This window comes from Filicampus tigris, chromosome 5, assembly GCF_054856515.1.
Source record: "Filicampus tigris isolate MCC_2025a chromosome 5, RoL_Ftig_1.0, whole genome shotgun sequence".
NCBI classification, from domain to species: domain Eukaryota; kingdom Metazoa; phylum Chordata; class Actinopteri; order Syngnathiformes; family Syngnathidae; genus Filicampus; species Filicampus tigris.
Window position 1 is genome coordinate 14,433,204 of NC_141221.1, and position 19,723 is coordinate 14,452,926.

The following is a 19,723-nucleotide window of genomic DNA, read 5'->3' on the forward strand; positions in this document are numbered from 1 at the left end:
ATTAACTGATCATTTTTATGAATGAATTTCCTAACCCTTAGTAATAACTACATACAGGCAAGTCTACGTGCATGTTGCAGAATATTAAAAAACCCATTTTATTCCATTTCTATCACACAGTAAGGAGAAAAACATGCAAGCAGGTTAAAAATCCAATGTAGATTTAGTTTAAAAAAATCACTTGTCATCCAAATTCATTGAATTTTTCTCTATATAGGCCATCTATTCTGTGTGATATTAAAATTTGTTAGAAAAAAAACACAAAGATTTGTGTCTGTGTGTGTTTATGTGCTTAGTACAAAAAACACAAGTTGCAAATTCTACAAGAATGTAAATTATATAATTTCTTTAAACCATTTTTATTTTAAACAGTAATGAGTAGGAACAATACATACAGGCAAGTAGTTAAAAAAAAAGAAGACTTTTGCCATTTTATTTTTATATATTGTGCCAGCGCTATTTCGTGTCAGTGGTCACCGTGACAACACAAACATTTGGTCCTCATTTTTATTCTGTCAAGGATCCCATTCTACATGTCCTTAAAGTCACCCCAATTCCACTGCCAAGCCTCTTTTCCAGCGCCCCTGACTGTTGCCATGGATATGACAACAAACCCCTCACATGAACTCAAAGAGGCCACTATTTGCTGCTCAACAAGAAAAAAGCCAGGCGACTGAAATTCTGCACAACAAAACGTACTGTTGGGACTGCATCCAAATGAGCGCAAGTACGATTCCCGTATGGTCAGTGTGCGGGTGCTGCGGGTCGAGATGCCGATTGCATCCGGAGCGTCGGGTCGAGTGGATGTAGGCTCGCCAGATGGGCTCAAGACGGCGGCCAAATTTGACCACAGGAACTGCAACTCATATCTGCAACGGTGGGAAAGTTCCTGTCAACTTGTATTGATAGCGGAGAGCGCAATGATAGTTGTGATACCATCATGCAGGAGACAAACAAGCATTCCACTATTAGTCTGCAATGAACCTAACGTACATGTCTTTTTTGGAATGTGGGAGGAAGCTGGAGTACCCAGCAGTGACATGTAAATTGGTGATCAAAAGAGGGGGGGGGGGGGGCATCCATCATATCAGCCGCATGTCCTATTAACACTTCAAAGGAACTGTCAACGGTTCTATTGAAATAAATTATGGCTGTTGTCTACGTTTGAGATTGTGTTGTATTGGCGACTTGATGACATTTTTCATGGCTGATAGCATCTGTAAACAGATAGGTGGTTGTTTAAATTTGGTGAAAATATAATGTGCTTCCTATTTTATCTGAAATACACCATTTTCGTGGCCGAATTTGGTCCCGACTGCTCATCTACAGTGGTTAATTTTTTTATTTTCAAAAATTAATCAAGAGCCATACAGCGTTGGAGCTCTGCAGGCAACCAATCATACATATTATACAAATATCCATTCCTAATGTCGGAAATAATTTAGATTTTTCACTTTTGCGTTGCCCCGACCCACACACCCTCCGGACCCTCAAAGTGTTAATCCACACGATTTTACACATCTCTGGGAGCGGCCATTTTGTCTTCTGTCAACTGAAAATGACAGCACAACTGCTCACAACGTCCAATCACGGCTCAGATTCAGAAAACAGGTCAGCCGTGATTGGTCGTTGTGAGCAGTTGTGATGTCATTTTCACTTGACAGAAGACAAAATGGCCGCCCCCGGGGATGGCTAAAAACCAGTGCATTTTGCTGCTTAACATATATTCCACAAACGCAAAATTAATCAGAATGCCGTGTTTCAACTAGCGGGCCTGCTGGGAGCAAATCCTTGAAAAAAATGTGTTTGGGTTGATTTTCACTTTAAAATTGACAACAATGGTAGTACTTGGACAGTGAATATTTTTAAGTGCTAAAAAAGTGAGAACCACTAGTGCAGATGATAAATATGAGTAAACTACAGTAGTACAGTACAAGATGATTGTACTTTGATTGACTCATAACTGTCTCAGACCCCATCTTACCTCAATCATGGAATGCAGTTCAGCATCTCGAAGACATTGGTGTCTCATTGCTATCATTATTGTTATCACGTTGCAGATATCTGGAACAGAGGAAGAAAAACAAAATTAACTTGACAAAGGTAAGGGATCCATTCATGTACAAGGTGGGATTCCCCCCTCCACCCTAGATAAAGTACTTACACTGACGTTATTTGTTGACGTTTCAGAATACTGAAAGCAGTGCTGATCACTCAAGTAGGTGCCTGTCAGTCTGTCCAGATCAATAACTTGAATACCCACTAACATGTCTCCATATGGTTTTCAGGTAACGACAGTGAAGAACAACACAAGGCGGAAGACATTGAGGACACAATATGCAACAAAGCACCCAAGCCAACCAAAAAGTCGCACTTGTGTGTTCTACTGTAAACTCCTCGCAACTTGTGTCCATCACATTTATTGTCAAGATAGGGGTTATATTTTATGTGCCATACAATTTGTTTCAGGTGTTTGAGTCAATGTATAATGTCAAAATATGGAGCTTGTTGGAAATAGAGTGGCATCATTTCCTTGTGCCACATTAAAATTGGTCTATGATCTATATCACAATGTTTTCCTGCGTCCATTTATGTTCGCCATCGATTTTCGACAGGGCACATCCAACATGTATACTCCACACAGGAAAGCCAGAGCTGAGATTCGAAGCGAGAACCTTAGCGGTGCAAACCATTAGGACGCCGTGCTGCTACATTTACGCCATGCAACAGAAAGAAATCTTGGCCGATTACAGCATGGCGACGTTTGTAAACCGTATCGTTATAAAAAAAGAAAAAAAAAAGCAGCACATGAATTCGTCATCAGGCATCCGGTGTTTGTTTGTATTCAATACATTACATTCAACATCATGTCAATCAAGGTAGAGAACGAAAGAAATAGCAGCAGCGCGCTCGCCATCCATCTCCTCAAAGTTCATTATTGCACTTGTGCGAGACAGACACAGTGCGCGAAAAGCCGGTCCATCCAGGTGGTGCGGAAAGAAGTTTCAAGTAAAGCCGTCTGGTCCTGGCGCCATGTTCTCAGTCGCTGTTACTGCTGCTGTCGTCTCCCACCACCATGTGGCTGTACTGCTTCTGCTGCTGCTCCTTGAACGACTCCTTCACCTTCGCTCGCTTCAGGCCCCCGTCCCTGTCAATATTTTTACAATCCATTATTCTATTCATTATCCCAGTGGGTATTCCGATAAAAAATAGTGTGCATTATTTCGTAAATAAAATGCGCGTAAAAGCGGCAGGTTTTGTTGTTGTCGCCATCATCACATTCTACACTATTATTTGTGACTCTGAGTGTGTATGGCTTTAAAATGTGGCCTGGTGAGGGACGTGGGGGTGGGGGGAACTATCGTCCGTTATTTGCTGAAAAACTAAACTATTCCTGGTTTCACAATTAAACAAACTGAAGCGTTAATCTTGAATCTCCTCTTGAACAAAAAAATAACTGAGTGTCTCTAGGTGGCTGTAATTAGCTTGGTTACAGTCAGGTTCCCACCAAGCGGTACCGTTCCCATTTTAACACAGAAGTAACAATTCTCCAATCCAATGACAGCAGCGTGTCTACGGCTACCATCACACCAGCATTTGTACAAATAAAGGCCTCCCCTCAAATACATGCCTTACTTCAATAAATGTCTGACGCTATTTGCCGCTGAATGAAAACAAACCAAGCAAAACAAAAGTCACGTCTTACCATTGTAGGTCCACTAGTCCTCCCTGGTGAGCGATGGCTGACTTGACTCTGTTGGCAAACTGGACGGCATCTTCCCCTTCCTGCATGCCAGTTTAAAATCAACGTCTCAGTCAAACGCCACGCACGTGCGTGTGCGCACATGTGTGTGTGTGTGTGCGATATGCAGCGACATGTTGCACAGACCTGTTGATGCATGGCGGGTAGATACCAGACATTGCAGACGAGAGCCCAACTGGTCATCATCCTCAGTAGGTAGCTCACCATGCTGTACTTGGAACTGTTCCAGAAGGCATCTCCAAACTTGGGGTCATACTGGGGGAAGCAATGGGAAGATGAATTAAAAAAAAAAAAAAAAAAGTCATTAAAAATGTGTGACCAAAAAAAAATAAAATCAATAAGGTAATTATCAAGGGTGAAACAAAAACCAATGTGAACCAGAAAATCAGTTTCGATATGATGAACCAAAATCTAATCGTTCACATTTTAAAATCGTTGCATCGTTGAATCGTACCGCACCTCATGTATTGAGATACGTATCGAAGCATCTTATGAGAGATGTACACCGGATATAAATCGGTTTCAAGTTGCTGATGATTTGTTGTTTTCTTTACGTAACTTATATAGGTTGGTCTTTGGAGAGCTTTTACATGTTGCATATTCAGGAACATGAAAAAAGCTACAGCTGTACCATATCGAATCGAATCAGAATCAAGCTGAAGTGAATCGTTACATTTTAAAATCGTTATATCCTTGAATCGTATCGTACCCCATGTATCAAGAATCATATTGAATCTTCTTTTGTGGAGAAATGTACACCCGTACTAATTAAAAATGAAAGGAACAACAACAACAAAATATTTTGAAAAAAAAATGCGCTTAAATATGTAGAAAAAAGCTATTAGATATAGAAACACTATAAATTACAAAAATTTATTATAAATTGTAGACACAATTATATATACATAAACAGGAAACTACCTTACGTCAAATAAAAATAATACCGTAATATATAATCATACCGGTAAGTAAAAAGAAAATAAAGGAGAAATACAATATAACTTACAAATAGATGTGTAATCACAGAAATATATATATAAAAAAAAATATTTAGAAAAAAACTAAAATGAGTAACAAACAAAATAAATCGAATACAATTAAATATGTCAACATATGTATATTGTAGTTATATAGAAGGATACATATGTAAATAATATAAATAATATATAGAACTACTGCACATATACTTATAAAAGAAATGATAAAATAAACTATGGTGATGAATTGTTACAAACAGAAAACAGAAGGGCAAAACGAGTGACCGAAATACCTTTATGGCAACGGGGTAAATTGTCGCTCCAATTTCAAAACTCCCCTTCTTGAACATCATGACTGACGTGTTGTTGACGCAGGTTCCTATGGACACCAAACAGCAACAACATCCAAAAATGAGACAGGAGAGCATGTGTATGCGTGTGGTCCAAAACCACATCATATGCTGTAGTACCCGTCAACACTCAGAGATGAAATAACAACCTTCGCTGGCACTACCAAGAAAAACATCACACCAGTGTTTCAACTTGCCTTCTGGAAATATCAATATGGGGAGCTTTGTCTTGTCATTCACATGATCTTTCAACCTGAAGGTGACACAGAAAGGCCATGGAAACCATTTTGTTTAAATACAGCTCAGGAAAAAACTAAGTTACAAAAAGACTTCTTTTTTTTGGGGGGGGGGGCGTATTTTAACCATTTGTCATTTCCTGCAAATAAATGCTTTACTGCAGTGATTCTCAAAGTGGTACGATGGCTCTCTTTCGTGGTATGTGAACTAATTACGCCCCAAGTGCATCTAACATACAGGTTCACTACATTCAAATTTAATCTTTGATAATTGTTTGTTTCAAACTTTTTATTTCGGTGAACTTTTATTTACATTTTATGAGCAATGCATTTGAATTCAATCATTACATATGTACAGTTTTCCTTTCTAAAATTTTTACGTTTTTGCAAAAATATTTTGACTTTTGTCAAATTCCACTTTTTTTTGCTGATATATTGACTATGTTTTGTAAACATTTTCATGTAATACAAAACCTTTATAGTTGTTCAATTTTTGTTTCTCCTTTGTCATAAAATTGTGATATTCCCATACCTTCTTTAGTCTTGGATAATTGTATTTTTTCTTTCCTCTCATACAATTTCTTGCTGTAAATCTTGGGGTGTTGTTTTTTACCTAATACCACAACTTTGTTTTATTTTCTTAGAACATGATAACTATGTAAATTAGTTTTTCAGGTAAAATTTGAACGCTATTCTTTAAAAATGTTGTCTTTTTTTATGGTAGTAATACAACTACAGGAATAAAGGCTATGTTTATTTTTTTTCATGAATATTTAGGCCTACTACTGTATTTTACTGTTGGCCAATATAGTCGTACTTGGAGAGACAATTATTTTTAGGGTGGTACTTGGGGTAAATGTTTGTGTCTAAGTGAGTCAAGATCTGCCTGTATGCAATCAAATCAGTTTATTCTACGACAAAGCGAGAAGCATGTAGGGTCAAATATGTGCAACTGACCTTTTGGTTACCAGATGGCGATCTTTCATCTCAGCGCGCTCGAACCATACGTGAGGACATGATCGCACCATGGCCCGCTGGACCACCCCCATGAGACCTCCGTGCACCTGGCCCACCTGACACACACGGTTTGATTTTCAAACTTTTAACATGGTTTGGAAGGATAAAGAGTCATGTGTTCATCTTCGCCAGCAAAGAGGTATAGTGATGAATGTCTGCCTCGCAGTTCTGAGCTTCCGGTTTCGAATCTTGGCTACGACCTTCATAGTGTGTAATTTGAATTCCTCCCTGTGTTCTATACCTGCTTCCTCGCACATCCTAAAAACAGAAGTTCAACCAGTGTGGTTTTCTTCAATGATGACCATGTTGAAATGATTTTGTTGTTGCCCTTTTTTATTCCATGGCAGTGACAACTTTTTGATGACTAAAACATGATGAGACGTGCAAGTTTATGTTGCCCACGATACATTAGATGACTTGCTATAACTTTCTTACTCTTACACAATGAAATGTTACTCAATCGCCTTGTGACAAATTTCATAGTAAGTTTTCTACATAACTCCTGCCGCAAATGGCTTGCTAGCTAGCTTCAGGCTAAAGTTAGCTTTGTGTGCTAGCATCAGTTCATTAGCTTATGTGTATGTTAATGTTACTGTGAACATACAGGGGTTTGTGGCCAGGCAGCAAGCGCAATGTGTTGTCATATTACCCCAATTTCGAGTGACTGTTTGAAACAAGGAGGGAAATTTTGCATTGTAGAAATGTTGCTGTTCACCATGTGTCGAAATGAACAGTACACTTGTCTTTTGTAATGTTAGGAGCATGCTGACAATAAAGTTAGCGGGGAGCACACAAATAAAAAAAACCAACCAAACCCAACAGAACAGATACATGATACTTTTGGCCTTTGCTCTAGAAGAAAGATCAGAAAGCTGAAGTACAGGGTGGGTGCTGGTCATGTGGTTAATGCGCTATTAAACCATATTTTTGTTGTACTTGTATGATAGTTAAGGCTATTCTATTTTCTTAACGTAATAGTATTTTGTCAAAATTATGTGTTGAATTTGAGACATATGATAGGTATTTGTTAAATGGCTAATACTTTCTTTGGGGGTCAACTAAAGCTGGACCATCACATATAGGAATGACTAAAAGGTATGTAAGGGCTGAGTATTCCCCTTCCTACCATGGCATAGCAGGCATCGTTGCAGAGTATCACGATGTCAATGGGGGTGGTGTGATTGGCCACACAGATGCCTCCTTTTCGGGGTATATTTTCCCTGATGTGCCAAAAGGAGAATGTGAGAAGACAAATAAAAGACGCCATTTGCATCATTTTGCCTTGGTTTGGCTTGCCTGTTGTGATAGCGGATGGCAGCGGAGAGGCCTCGGGCACAGATTCTGTAGCACATGACGTGGACCCACTCACTGAGCCAGAACTTCATCCTGATGACAAATAGGGAGCGTGGCCTTGAAAACTGTAATGGTCCACACGAAAAGTCAACTGGATGGTTTACAGTCTGGATTGTGGCTACCTCCAGTTGGGGAGCAGACCCACTGCAGATGTCCCGATGACCAGCCAGGTGAGGCCTATGCAGGCCAGAGTTATCCTGAGGAAAGAACACAACGTATGGTTTGCAACACTGACAGTTTTGTGAAGTATAGGCAAAGTGCCCAATTCCGATTTAATGCCTTGATCCCATTATTCTATTCCCATCACTATTTTAACGAAAGCAACACATTTTCGTTGTGTTTCTGTTTACACAGATGGAACACATGACTAAATGAGAATAACCGTGGCATTACTATTTTAGCCGCCATCAGCCATTGTTTTGCTTATCTAAAGGGGAAGTCAACCACAAAAAATTATTTGCAATCATATGTTCTATACGACCAATCACGGCTCATCTGTTTTCTGAAGATGAGCCATGATTGGTGGTTACCTGAGCACCGAGCAACTGTGATGTCATTTTCAGTCGACAGAAAGTGACAAAATGGCCGCCCCCTTGAGATGGCTAAAAAGGGTTGGATTTTGCTGCTTTACTCATATTCCGCAAACGCAATATTAATCTGAATGCTGTGTTTCCACTAGTGGGGCTGCAAAGCACATATTTTTGTAAAGGACATTTTGGGGTTGACTTCCCTTCAAAGTAGAAGCCGAGTCAAAATTTTTCTTGACAAAGATATGTTCTATGCGGCACGACTAGTCTAAACACGGTATTGGCCGCCCTCTTGTGGCCACTTCGCAATCGGGAACTAAAGGCATACAAGTCTAACAGATGACATGATAAAATGTCTGTAGGTATATGGATAGAAATAGAAATAGCTAATAGAAAATAGCCATTAATTTCATAAAATTTTAAGGAAAAGCTCCTATTTTCCCCCAAAAACTGACCAAACTATTTGTACACAAACAAAAAGTCAATTTTTTTCTAACATGTCCCTTTCGGAATACAGCGTGTGCTGCGTTAATAAAAGTTTGATGATACACATTAAAAACCACCACAACAATAACCAAATCATGTGTGTGTACCTTAGAGGTGCGAGAATGCAGTATCGGACAAAAATGCCAAGTCCATAGACCAGCGTCAGCCTCAGACTGATGTACTGGAAGTCATTGTTAGTGCGGGTCAGAAGGTTCCAAGAGACCAGCTCCTCTGAAGTGAACCGCTGGGTCACCTTTGATCAAAAGTTGAATTCAAAATTTTGATAAGTTCTGCTAATGATGTAAAACAAGGGAATGTGTGATACCTCGTCCTCTACAATGCTCTCAAATCCTCGGCGGGTGAAATAGAAACAGTCGCTAAGCGTAAAGTCACCGCCCACTGGAGGTTTGGGGCGACTTCGTCTTAGTTCCTCCAATTCTTTCTCCATGGAGCCATCTTGCCTCTGGATAAGAGCTGACACACGCATGCATTTTAATGACACTAAATATCTTCTTGACCTAACATAACATGGGGCGATCAAAATTGATGGTCCGCTTAAAAGACTTCAACGCAAATGTTAATCTTGTTTCAACTGATAGCACACAGGTCAAAATCCAGGATTACAGATAACGGCGTGTATTCAAATATCCAATCACAGTTGCACAAAATGTAAAATTACTGGTGCATTCCTACCTCTTAAGCACACACGCTTCTTATATCGGCTCAAGTCTGGATTATGTAATGATAAATGTAACAGTGACACACTTTGCAAACACTGGATGCTGACGTATCTTGTTTCTTTCTTTATAGCAAGGGGTGGGGAGCCTGAATCATGTGGGCCATAAACAGCCCTGCCATGCAAGTCTAATAACGAACAAAGTTGAAGGAGGCCTGTTAGAAAGTAGAGTATACAACTCTTTTCTATTTAAAAAAAACAAACTTTTTTAGCATAAAAATATAACTTTCTTCTATGTACAGTATACATACATATATATATACATATATATTAATTTACATATACATATATACACATATATATACATATACATATATACACATATACACATATATACACATATATACATATACACATATATACAAATACATATATACATATACACACATATACATATACATATATACATATACATACATATACACATATACATACCTATACACATATACATACATATATACACATATACATACATATATACACATATACATACATATATATATATACATATATACACATATACATACATATATATACACATATACACACATATACATACATACACACACGTATATATACATATATATATATTTTTTTTTTCCCACAAAATCAGGCTTAAAAATGAAAATTTAGATATTCATGTATTCTAATTCTGCACTTTTTGCACTTCAATTCCCTCTTATAATTATATATAATACACGGAATTAACTCAAAAATGGACAAAATTACAGCAATTTCAATGCTGACATGCTGAAACCCCTCGTTTTGAGAAAAATTAGTTTAATGTTTTGGCACACTACATTTATCTTTCAAAGGTCCGTAGCAACCACTACCTTAGGAACAAGAAATTGACCCTAAACTTTCAGGACATATTGAAAGACCACTCAGACGTAAATTCCAATAGCAAGTAAGGACATCATCTGAGATTTTAAAATCTGAGTAAGTTTGACATCTCAACAGATGAAATAGGACAATAATACCCCAAAACAACTTTGAAGATCCCATTACGCTTACACTTCATATCCTGAGGCCTCATCTGCCAAAGTTTTCTGGCTTTATTGTTGCTACTTGTGTGTGTGCGTGGATGTATTTTTAATGAGGTAAAATGACCACATTGGGAAATTTCATTGAGAGAATTTTGTGTCACAAGATTATTTGTATTTTATGTAATCTTATTATCATTTTAAAGTTCATTGATATTTTATCATGTATATTATATCTGAAATACATTTGGCCACATAAAGAACATAAAAATGATCAACACTTTTTTTTTTTTTTTAAACTCTTCCACGTACGCAGACTGCTTGTCAATGGCGGAAGTGGTGCGTCATCAGTAGGAAACGTTGCATGAGACGACGACACGAGGAGTGATCAAAACATGACATTATAACATACAAGGCATTTCACAACTTTTCCACTAAATTCTGACTTTATGTCGCTCTGCCCTGGTGGGAAGTGCTCGGCTACTTGCATGTAAACAGGGAGCATTTTTTCTATTTTTTATTTTACTGCTGTTCTCTTAAAATGTACCAGAATACGGTTTACTCAAAAATATTCTTTTTATATTGAAAATATGCCACCTTTTTCTCTGAAATATAGAACTTTTTATCTGGGGGAAAAAAACCAAAACACTTTTTATCTCGAAAATGTTTGAGCTCATAACTTTAATCTTGAAAGCACACCCATTTATCAAAGGGTCTACCACACCACGCGTGATAACGGCGTTGAGTAATAGCATCTTGTGAGACAGCCCCCTCAGCAACTTGACCCTGCGGCCCGTCATAAACGCACATGGGGACCTGTGTTTACTGCATGCAAAGAAAGCCGCATTTATTGCCACATCTCGCTTTTTGTGGTCTTCCATTGCAGCATGCCTTTGCGATTTTTACAAAACTTTATTTCACAAATACCTTTGCCTGGCTTGAACTACGTGAGGAAATGAAATGTTGCTGCAAGTTTGTCACTACACCTCCATATTTCATAACAGTTCGATTTATTTCTCTAGCCATCTACTGTAGACATAAAAAGTCTACAAACCCCTGTTCGAATACTATTTTTTGTGAGAAAACAAGATAAATAAACCAAGACAAATAAAAAAAAATTCCCGTCGTTAACATGACCTATAACGAATGCAACTCAATTGATTTATTTTCCCGCCCCGAGGGCGAAGTAAAAATACACACAAAGTGTGCAAACCACATTTTTCTTCAGCAGTAACTAAGGCTAGGTTCACACCGCAGGTCTTAATGCTCAGTTTGTATTGTTCATATTACATTTTAAATGCAACCTCGGTCTTTGCTTGCTGTTTGAACACATGCGTCACGAAAGTGACGGGCATGCGCAGAGAAAAGGCGACGTTACTCCCGACGTTGTGTTTGCGGAAGTAAATGTGGTCCAGCGTGTCGGGGCATTTATACAGTCAAGCAATTAGGTAGCAGGTAGAAATAAATACAGTATTTGGGGAAAATCGCGAGGCCGATGCTTTAATATCTCATTTCATGGAGACATCACTAACGTTGACGTCACGTCACAAGCGTGCGTAAAAAAAAAGGAATCGAGCTGAGCCGTGGCTGAATTACTACGATCGCCAAAAAATGTACGCTTTATGATTCAAGTTTCAAGTGGGATTAAATTAAAGTAAAATATAAAGTCAATAGTGTTACTTAAAACAACTTTGCAGCTTCGATCCCCCTGCTGCCATCACTGTAACTCCGCCTGCGCAGAGCGCATTTTGGGCACCGGATGACATTAATGTCGTATACATGCGACCTGGCCGTTCAGACCACGAACGCATTGGAAAAGGTCGGATACGTATCTGATCTAAGACCCAGGTCGCATTTGAAAAAAATCGTAATTGAGAAATTCAGTTTGTCATAAAAAAAATCTGATACAGGTCGCATACGGGCAAAAAAAATCCGATCTGGGTCGCATTTGCCTGCGGTGTGAAATCGCCTAAGGCCTTTGTCAAGGTGGAGGGAATTATGAATAGTTTCAAATCAGGCATTGGACGATTATTGGTTTGACAGTTTACCGTGGTTGTAAGTCAAAGTTTCAATAACAGCTAATACTGGTTGTCAGCAGTAATGAGCTGAGGGGACTTCTAAGCAGGCCACAATATAATTGGCTGCTTGCAGAGCTGAGTAAATGTGCCACTTCTTTGAAGTTAATTTGGGCCAGTCGTTGTTTCCCTCCTCCTTTTCAGCGAGCAGAGAGGGAAGGGAGCAAGAGGAACACTGCAAACGCAGATGCATTTGGGCTCTATTGAGTAATGAGCATTGTCCTACGAAAAAAAAAAAAAAAGATCCAGCGGGTACGAGTTTGCCCAAAGTACAACATGTCCAGTCTACAGGTCTGCTCTAAGAAATAGCTCACTAGTGATGGGACACTGTTTTACTAAGAAGAATTAAAACAGAAGAATATTAACATTTATTCATTTATTTATTAAAACTTAACACGGTCCACATTTTTTATTGTTATATTTATTTCTAATAATATTATATTATAATACCAAATATTCTGTTGTTTTTTTTTAAAATAAAATAGATTGTGACTCCAAACAGAAGTTGGGCTTCTGCTTGAAAGAAAAATGTCCACTAGAACAGCTCAACCTGATTAATAAAGGCCATTTAGAATTTTTGTGGCAAGTCTGTGCTGAATCCCATTTAACTTGAGTTTGAATATGATTGCTTATTTCTGAATACAGCCACGCCCTCAGTTACAAGAAGACTTGCAGATTTGTACAACCACATTATCTCAGTTATTTTTGAGCGCCCCTCTCCAAAAAACATTTTCAGCTGAATTGTACAGGTATTTCTTTAATATCACAAAAACCTGGCATGTGAACAGAGGGGTGTACACTTTTCATATCCATCTATTGTACTTACCACTGGATGCAGAGGCTTTGAGAGTATGTTCTTCTGTGGTTGCCTTCTGTAACTTTAGTGTGGCCCACTAATAGAAGAAAAATAAAGTTATTAGTTATTATGAAGTTTTTACTCCTTCTATTCATTTTTTGTAGTCCATATAATTGCTTGTCCTCATCAGGGTCGCGGGTAAATTGGAACCTATTCCAGCTGACGTTGGGCGAGAGTCAGGGTCCACCTTGGACTGGTTGTCAGCCAATCACAGGGCACTCTTCACACTCATATTCACAATTATGAGCAATTTTAAATCTTCAGCTAACCTAAAGTGCAGCTTTTTGAGAAAGCGCATGCAAACTCCACAGAAATAAACTGGGGCCTAGATTTCAAGTAGTGTACCTCCAATATTTTGACCAGGATGTTCATGTAGGTCTCAGAGATGCCCAGTGAGAAGCCAAACATGGCAGGGATCATGATGAGGCTGACAATCAGGCACAGCCAGATCCTCCCAGCCCAAACCACCACAACCCAGAAGTCCTCCATCTCCACCTGTTCTTTTTATAGCCTGACAGAAGCAGTCACACTCAATGTCATTAATAGTTCGACTTTAGTACAGAGTACCAAGTAGTTTTTGCCATCTGTGCATCATTCATTCAGTATAGATCAGAAGAAAAACAAATCATTCAATCATCAATCAAACATTTTTGTTTGTTGGTGTGATTACCCCGCGAACCCCCCAACCCCCAACCCAATGTTCAATATGCGCTTTGCCTTTGGTTCAACAAAAGTTGTGAAATACTGCTATTTTGAAACCATTTCATCAGTACTGTACTCGGGGCAGCTTACAAGTTAGTCAAGCCGTGTGCGATCACTTTTTAAAGCGACAAAATACGCAAGTTTTACTAAAAAAAAAACAAAGGGCCTCAACACGTTGCATAGTCAGCGTGTTTGTAATGTTTCCTACCTCGGCTTGTCCCCTGCGGTGAAAAGCGTCATTATTTCGGGAAAAAAGAGCAACTCGGCTTGGTGTTCTTGACCCACTCAAGACAAGACTGCAAGGAGAGCACGCTAAGCTTATTGGCCACGCCCATTTCACCGACGTGTGTACCAAAGTTCAACGAGTTGTGTTCAAAGGCGCCATCAGCAACCTCGACCGATGTTTGTTTGGTGTTAAAGTATGAAAGTAAATCTGTTCCATTGGAGTTTGAATTCGAATTTCTAACATTTAATTTTTTTTTGCCATCGAATTTCTAACACTGAATTTTTTCAGCACTGAAATTCAACATGTAAAAAAATTCGCCTGCAAAAATTCAGCTGAAAAAAATTTAGCGGCAAAATATTCATAAACAATATTTATTCATAAAATAAACAAATAAACAAATAGATAAATAAATACAGGGATTTACAAAAAGTGTTCAATTCCCCCAAGAACTAGAGAAAGTTGGTTTGGGAGCCCTTTTTTATGAGAAAATTGTATTCCAAATGAAATAAATAAATCAACTAAAACGTAAATATTTTTTAATAAAATCCGCGACGTCAACGTAACTTCCGCGCTGCAATGGCTTGTGGGTAATAACACTGTACGTCTATGAAGCCGCCATTTTGGAGCGGTACTTGCGAGCGGTTAATCTAAACTACAGTAGTTCTGAACAAAATGACGGTATGCCTCAGTACTGTGCTGCGTTGGGATGCGTGAATAAGCGCACGGCGGAGACAAAAGCCAACAGAATCACATTCCATAAGTAAGTACATAAAACTCGAAGGATGTGACTTGTCAATTTACTGCAGTAATGTTTAAACGGCGACAGGAATGAGTTAACACTAGCATCCCGATAGACATTGTTTTTCTTTATACAAGGTGGTAATTTCCTGTAAAATATGTTTACCCCCCCCACCCCCCGCGACACCCCCCCCCCAACACACACCCAACCACACACATAGATAACACTCAACACGGTCGTTGTTGTCAGATGGACCGCATTGTGCGGAAACGCGTCAAAACAAAAAAATAAGGCGGAAGTAAACAATTGGAACACTTGCACGTCAACCTCGGTGCCATCTTTCCCCGGGCAAAACAGCTTTTTCATTAACGTGCCGCGGTTATATCTGTGGCTCTCAAACGCTATCCCGTGTGGATTTACAACAAAACCACACTAAACAAAAACTGAATACATATTTTACAAGTCTGACATTTTGATTGGACTGAAATGAAAGATGCCCGACTCGTGTGCAGCATGGGGATGCAAAAACCGCCGCACAGGGCAAAGCAAATCTCGGGGAATTACCTTTCACAGGTAAGACGGAACGATCTTTCTGCTTTCTTTCTGTTAAATATGAAGCACAAACTAGAGTGCCATTAATGTTCAAATATCAATCCCCGTTAAGATAACATTGCTGACTCATAAGCACTTGTATGTGGTCATATTTGCAGGTTTCCAAAGGAGAAGTTATTGAGGAGGCAGTGGGAAGTGGCAGCAAGGAGGAGAGGTTTCTCCGCCACCAAGTCATCGGTCTTGTGCAGCGAGCACTTCAAACCCGAAGACATTGACGCCACAGGCCAGACTGTCAGGATTAGGGAAGGAGCCAAACCTTCTGTCTTCAGCTTCCAGTCTCCTGTCAAAAAAGTGGGTCTCATAGAGTCTAGATGTGATGAGAATTTATAATCATTGAGGGACTGGCTAATTGATTGACTTTCTGTTGCTCGGATTTCTGGAACAGATGTGCTGTTTTGATGCTGAAATGAATAGTATAAATGTAGAGCTGACGTTAGCTAGCAGGGACGCCATTGTATTTGTCTAAATTATGCAGCGACAAACTAACCAAACGTTTTCTACATACAGTATCAGTGGAAAAATGTATAGACAAAACTGTTCCCAGTGTGACCCAACAGAAGTCCCTATGTCTTGCGAGCATCTCTGTGTACAACTGCCTAATTAATCCTCATCACCCACACATTACATTTTTTTTTTTTTTTAAGATCATGGAAAAAAAAGTTTTGTCATTGTTGTAGTTAATACTTTTTGCCCATTGTTTACACACATTATAAAAAAGTCTTTTTACAGGCATGCTTTTTTCCCTCCACATCAGCACGTGTTTACCAGGACAACACAAACCTCCAAGAAAGCTCGAGAGTCAGTGGCATCTGTCGCTTCAAGTAATGTGCCACAGACTGAACCGCCACAGCTATCCCCACCGCCTTCTGATGTTGTAAGTACAATGTTTTTTGCAGTTCACTTATCCTGCCCCCCACTTATATTGCAGATTTTTTTTGTAATGTATCACTTAGAAATCGGAATCGGCTCTGTCGCAGAAATCTGCAGTTTATAGCCATTGCGTTTTATCTGTTTTAACAGTGTACATACTTTCTCTAATGCACTTGTAAATGGGAAAGGAGAGCCACAGTCGTGTGGCACTTTTCAGCCGTTTATTGAATGCTGGGAAAACAGTAAAACACAATGAACGCACTCATGCAGGAGCAGTCGGCCACAAGTCTCACCCAAACACTTCGATGTCTGGCACAGATACTACAAACAGATACTATAATACACACAGTATTTGAGTGTTCACTGTAATCTGCTTTTGCCATGGCTGAAATGCCAGTGAGCATCATATGACAGTCACGCTCTGACATCCGTATCATTGGCTTTGCCCCCTTTCTGAAACATGTCACATTCACATGCTTAAGTGCGGAAACAGTTCTATGTGGGAATTCTGTACATAACATCAGAAAATTGAATTTCAGTGGGATCTCAGAGATGGAACGGAATCCATTCCATGATGTTCAGTTTCATCTTTGAGTAGGGCCTGCTGATCTGGCTTTAAAATAAAATTAGGATTTACCTTTTGAAATGAATCACTGGCTCCCATCCCTCTTCGCTTACAGAAAAAGCAAATAATAATTGCATTATTCACAATAAGTTTTGCTTTAAAAAAAAATTTTTTCTCCCCTATAATTCTTATTCTCAGCATTAACTTGCATCAACTTCCACATAAATGAAACAGATTCGTATTCATTTCTTTATAAAAGATGTGAAAATATTTGTAAATATTTCCATATTTTTGATAATATTTGTAAATATATCGTTATTTCTGTTGAGACAGAAGAACACTGCACCCCTCTTGTTTCCAAAAGGAAATGTGCCATTTTATTTTGGCCTGAGATGCCTGTGTGAGTTGCAGGCATCAAAATACAATTTGTACTGAAATGTAGGCCAGGCATGTTTAAGCAGTTTACTGAATATTTAGGTAAGTTGTTGGTGTCCTTTATATTTTAACATGGACTGTTTTAGGGGTTTAAAAAGCACTTTGTATTTCTTATTATTAATGCTTGTGCATTGTTGTCCTTTAGGACCAAAATGTTTTCATTTATGCTATCGATAGATAATGGATTTTTTTTTTTTTAATCGACTCATCTGAATTTTAATGGAAGATTCCTTGTTCTAGGACCACTGCTATGCGCTGCCTGCATCCCCCGCCAGTCTCAAGGCCCGACTGACGGAGGCCTTAGTGAGGGTGGAGAGTCTGGAGCGCGAGCTGAGGAACGTGAAGGACAGAGAGCGGCGGGCCAAGAACACAGTGTTTGGTCTTTTGGAGGATCTGAGGGGCAAGAACCTCATCAACGAAGAGCTCAGAGAGAAGCTGGATTCGTACTCTGGTGACGTGACACATGATCTTGTTGTTTCCGTCTTTGTCTGAACTCCTAGAATGGATTTAGCCACTTCAGGTCCAACTGCCCAATTCCGATTGAGCCGCTTTATGTTGGTGCCTTCAGATACAATTCATCCAACGTTTAAGTTTTTTTTTTTTTTTTTTTAAGATATGAGCTGTCATATGGCCAAGCTTTATACTTTGAATTATGGTGGCAGCGAACTCAACTTTGAAAAAAAAACAAAAACTTCTATACAAAGGTATATCAAGGCACCTCTGTATCAGGGATTATTTATTTACGTGTCCATTTCAAGTGACACATATCCAATATAGCAGCGTTTGAATTCCAGGTCTTCCAGTCCACCTGTTGTCCAGACAGGGCAATGACTACACTCGAGACCAGAAGGAATTTGCCCTCACTCTTCACTTACATGGTCCAAAAGCTTATAACTACCTGAGAAAGTCTCTACACCTCCAACTACCACACCCGCACACTCTTCAAAGGTACAGTATGTAAACTGCACTTTGAGAAACTCGTTTTAAGACCATAATAAAGTCAGCACTTTTCCTGTCCAAAACAAGGTGGATGAGCTCCGTAGATGACAAGCCTGGTCTTGATTCAATATTGGAAAGATGTGACGAAGAGGAGGCTGAGAATGAATGTGAGACCCTCGCTGACACAGAGACAGACATTCAGCACAACCTACTTACTCAAAATATAATACATGTAGTGTGTTTAAAAGATGTGGACACAGATAACTTATCAGAAGAAAACAGAGGCGTATCATAAACTTGCAGTATTTTAATTTTATTTTTTTTACTAGATGGACCTCTAAAATGTACATAGACTGTTAAAAAGATTATGAACGCTAAATGCAGTTGCTTATTTGTTGTATTTTTGTACCACAGGATTAAAGTAAAGCTTGATTTTCAAGAACTTCTGCTCCTCCTTGGCTTTTCCTTTGCTTTTAAACACATTGTGAGGTGGTTGCAAATAACTTTAAAAAAAAAAAAAAACTAATTTAAACCCTCCAGAGCCATTTTGTATCCAACCAATTTTGCATTTCCTGCCACGCAATAGACAAACAAGCACTCACCTTCACAACAATGAATATTTATCTGCACAGCAAAGCGCAAAAGTTACTTCGATGGTGTCAATGCTCCCAGGGCAGCTACTGCTGGTGACAGATTCCACTGCTTCGTAGGTCGGCAGGTGCGAGGGATATAGCAGTTAGCGCTACAATAGTCAGCGGCGCTTAGTCGCTTACTAAACCAGACCTGCTGGATCCTTGCAGTGACAAAGTGGTCATACATAGATTAAATAAAAGCGATGCTCCGTTGAGCTGTTATTACGGGTTGCATTGCTATCGATGCTGAGTTTAGTCCTATTTTGGTTGAAACCACTGTGAGCTAAAGCCAACATGGGCGCCATTGTCCTAGCCGCCAGTCATCTGCTGCTGACTGTCAATCACAAATCTAACACAACTGCTGTGAGAGTTGTGATTGGATAAGTATTTTGCCATGAAAAATAAAACTTTTTTTTGGGGGTGGTGGGCCGCATTTTATAGAAAATATGTTATTTTATTAATGGCACAATAAATCCATCATTGCTTAAAGGGAAGTCAACCCAAACATATTTTTTTCAAGAACATGATAAACATGTTTGTGGAATAAGAGTTAATCCACACGTTTTTAGCCATCTCTGGGGGCGACTATTTTGATGCTCAGGGCTCAGATAACGACCAATCACGGCTGACCTGTTTTCTGAAGC

The 19,723-nt window shown here is 39.1% G+C and overlaps 3 protein-coding genes across 4 annotated transcripts; 2 read left to right on the plus strand and 1 right to left on the minus strand.

Annotated features, from left to right (window-relative positions):
* Positions 1-595: 595 nt before the first annotated feature.
* LOC147147393 (uncharacterized) lies at positions 596-2,436 on the plus strand. The gene is made up of 4 exons (XM_086029962.1): positions 596-877; positions 2,061-2,103; positions 2,191-2,218; positions 2,289-2,436. Exons 1-4 carry the CDS (start codon positions 741-743, stop codon positions 2,390-2,392), a joined length of 312 nt encoding a protein of 103 aa, XP_085886088.1. The 5' UTR covers positions 596-740; the 3' UTR covers positions 2,393-2,436.
* agpat9l (1-acylglycerol-3-phosphate O-acyltransferase 9, like) lies at positions 2,405-14,436 on the minus strand. Its single transcript, XM_086029956.1, has 14 exons — positions 14,270-14,436; positions 13,705-13,870; positions 13,330-13,396; positions 9,035-9,183; positions 8,817-8,962; positions 7,819-7,893; positions 7,640-7,729; positions 7,470-7,563; positions 6,284-6,399; positions 5,288-5,343; positions 5,034-5,119; positions 3,890-4,018; positions 3,707-3,786; positions 2,405-3,148 (listed from the first exon to the last, which is right to left on the minus strand). The coding sequence occupies exons 2-14, from the start codon at positions 13,846-13,848 to the stop codon at positions 3,040-3,042; spliced, it is 1,341 nt and encodes a 446-aa protein (XP_085886082.1). The 5' UTR covers positions 13,849-13,870; positions 14,270-14,436; the 3' UTR covers positions 2,405-3,039.
* A 429-nt stretch (positions 14,437-14,865) lies between these two features.
* Positions 14,866-18,889, plus strand: LOC147147395 (THAP domain-containing protein 6). Of its 2 annotated transcripts, none has more exons than XM_086029957.1 (6): positions 14,866-15,047; positions 15,737-15,929; positions 16,393-16,512; positions 17,749-17,959; positions 18,303-18,456; positions 18,535-18,889. In XM_086029957.1, the coding sequence occupies exons 1-6, from the start codon at positions 14,968-14,970 to the stop codon at positions 18,740-18,742; spliced, it is 966 nt and encodes a 321-aa protein (XP_085886083.1). In that variant the 5' UTR covers positions 14,866-14,967; the 3' UTR covers positions 18,743-18,889. The 2 variants fall into 2 exon arrangements, with proteins under 2 accessions (XP_085886083.1, XP_085886085.1); XM_086029959.1 differs by lacking the exon at positions 14,866-15,047 and adding an exon at positions 15,250-15,599.
* Positions 18,890-19,723: the final 834 nt, after the last annotated feature.

Coding starts and splice junctions, on each gene's coding strand:
- LOC147147393 (XM_086029962.1), top strand. CDS start 741: ATGGTCAGTGTGCGGGTGCTGCGGGTCGAGATGCCGATTGCATCCGGA. Junction 878..2,060: donor TGCAACTCATATCTGCAACG/GTGGGAAAGTTC, acceptor ATCACGTTGCAG/ATATCTGGAACAGAGGAAGA. Junction 2,219..2,288: donor AAGCAGTGCTGATCACTCAA/GTAGGTGCCTGT, acceptor TATGGTTTTCAG/GTAACGACAGTGAAGAACAA.
- agpat9l (XM_086029956.1), bottom strand. CDS start 13,848: ATGGAGGACTTCTGGGTTGTGGTGGTTTGGGCTGGGAGGATCTGGCTG. Junction 7,894..8,816: donor TGCATTCTCGCACCTCTAAG/GTACACACACAT, acceptor TTCTTTCCTCAG/GATAACTCTGGCCTGCATAG. Junction 5,120..5,287: donor CATATTGATATTTCCAGAAG/GCAAGTTGAAAC, acceptor TGGTGTCCATAG/GAACCTGCGTCAACAACACG.
- LOC147147395 (XM_086029957.1), top strand. CDS start 14,968: ATGCCTCAGTACTGTGCTGCGTTGGGATGCGTGAATAAGCGCACGGCG. Junction 15,048..15,736: donor AACAGAATCACATTCCATAA/GTAAGTACATAA, acceptor TCATATTTGCAG/GTTTCCAAAGGAGAAGTTAT. Junction 16,513..17,748: donor CCCCACCGCCTTCTGATGTT/GTAAGTACAATG, acceptor TCCTTGTTCTAG/GACCACTGCTATGCGCTGCC.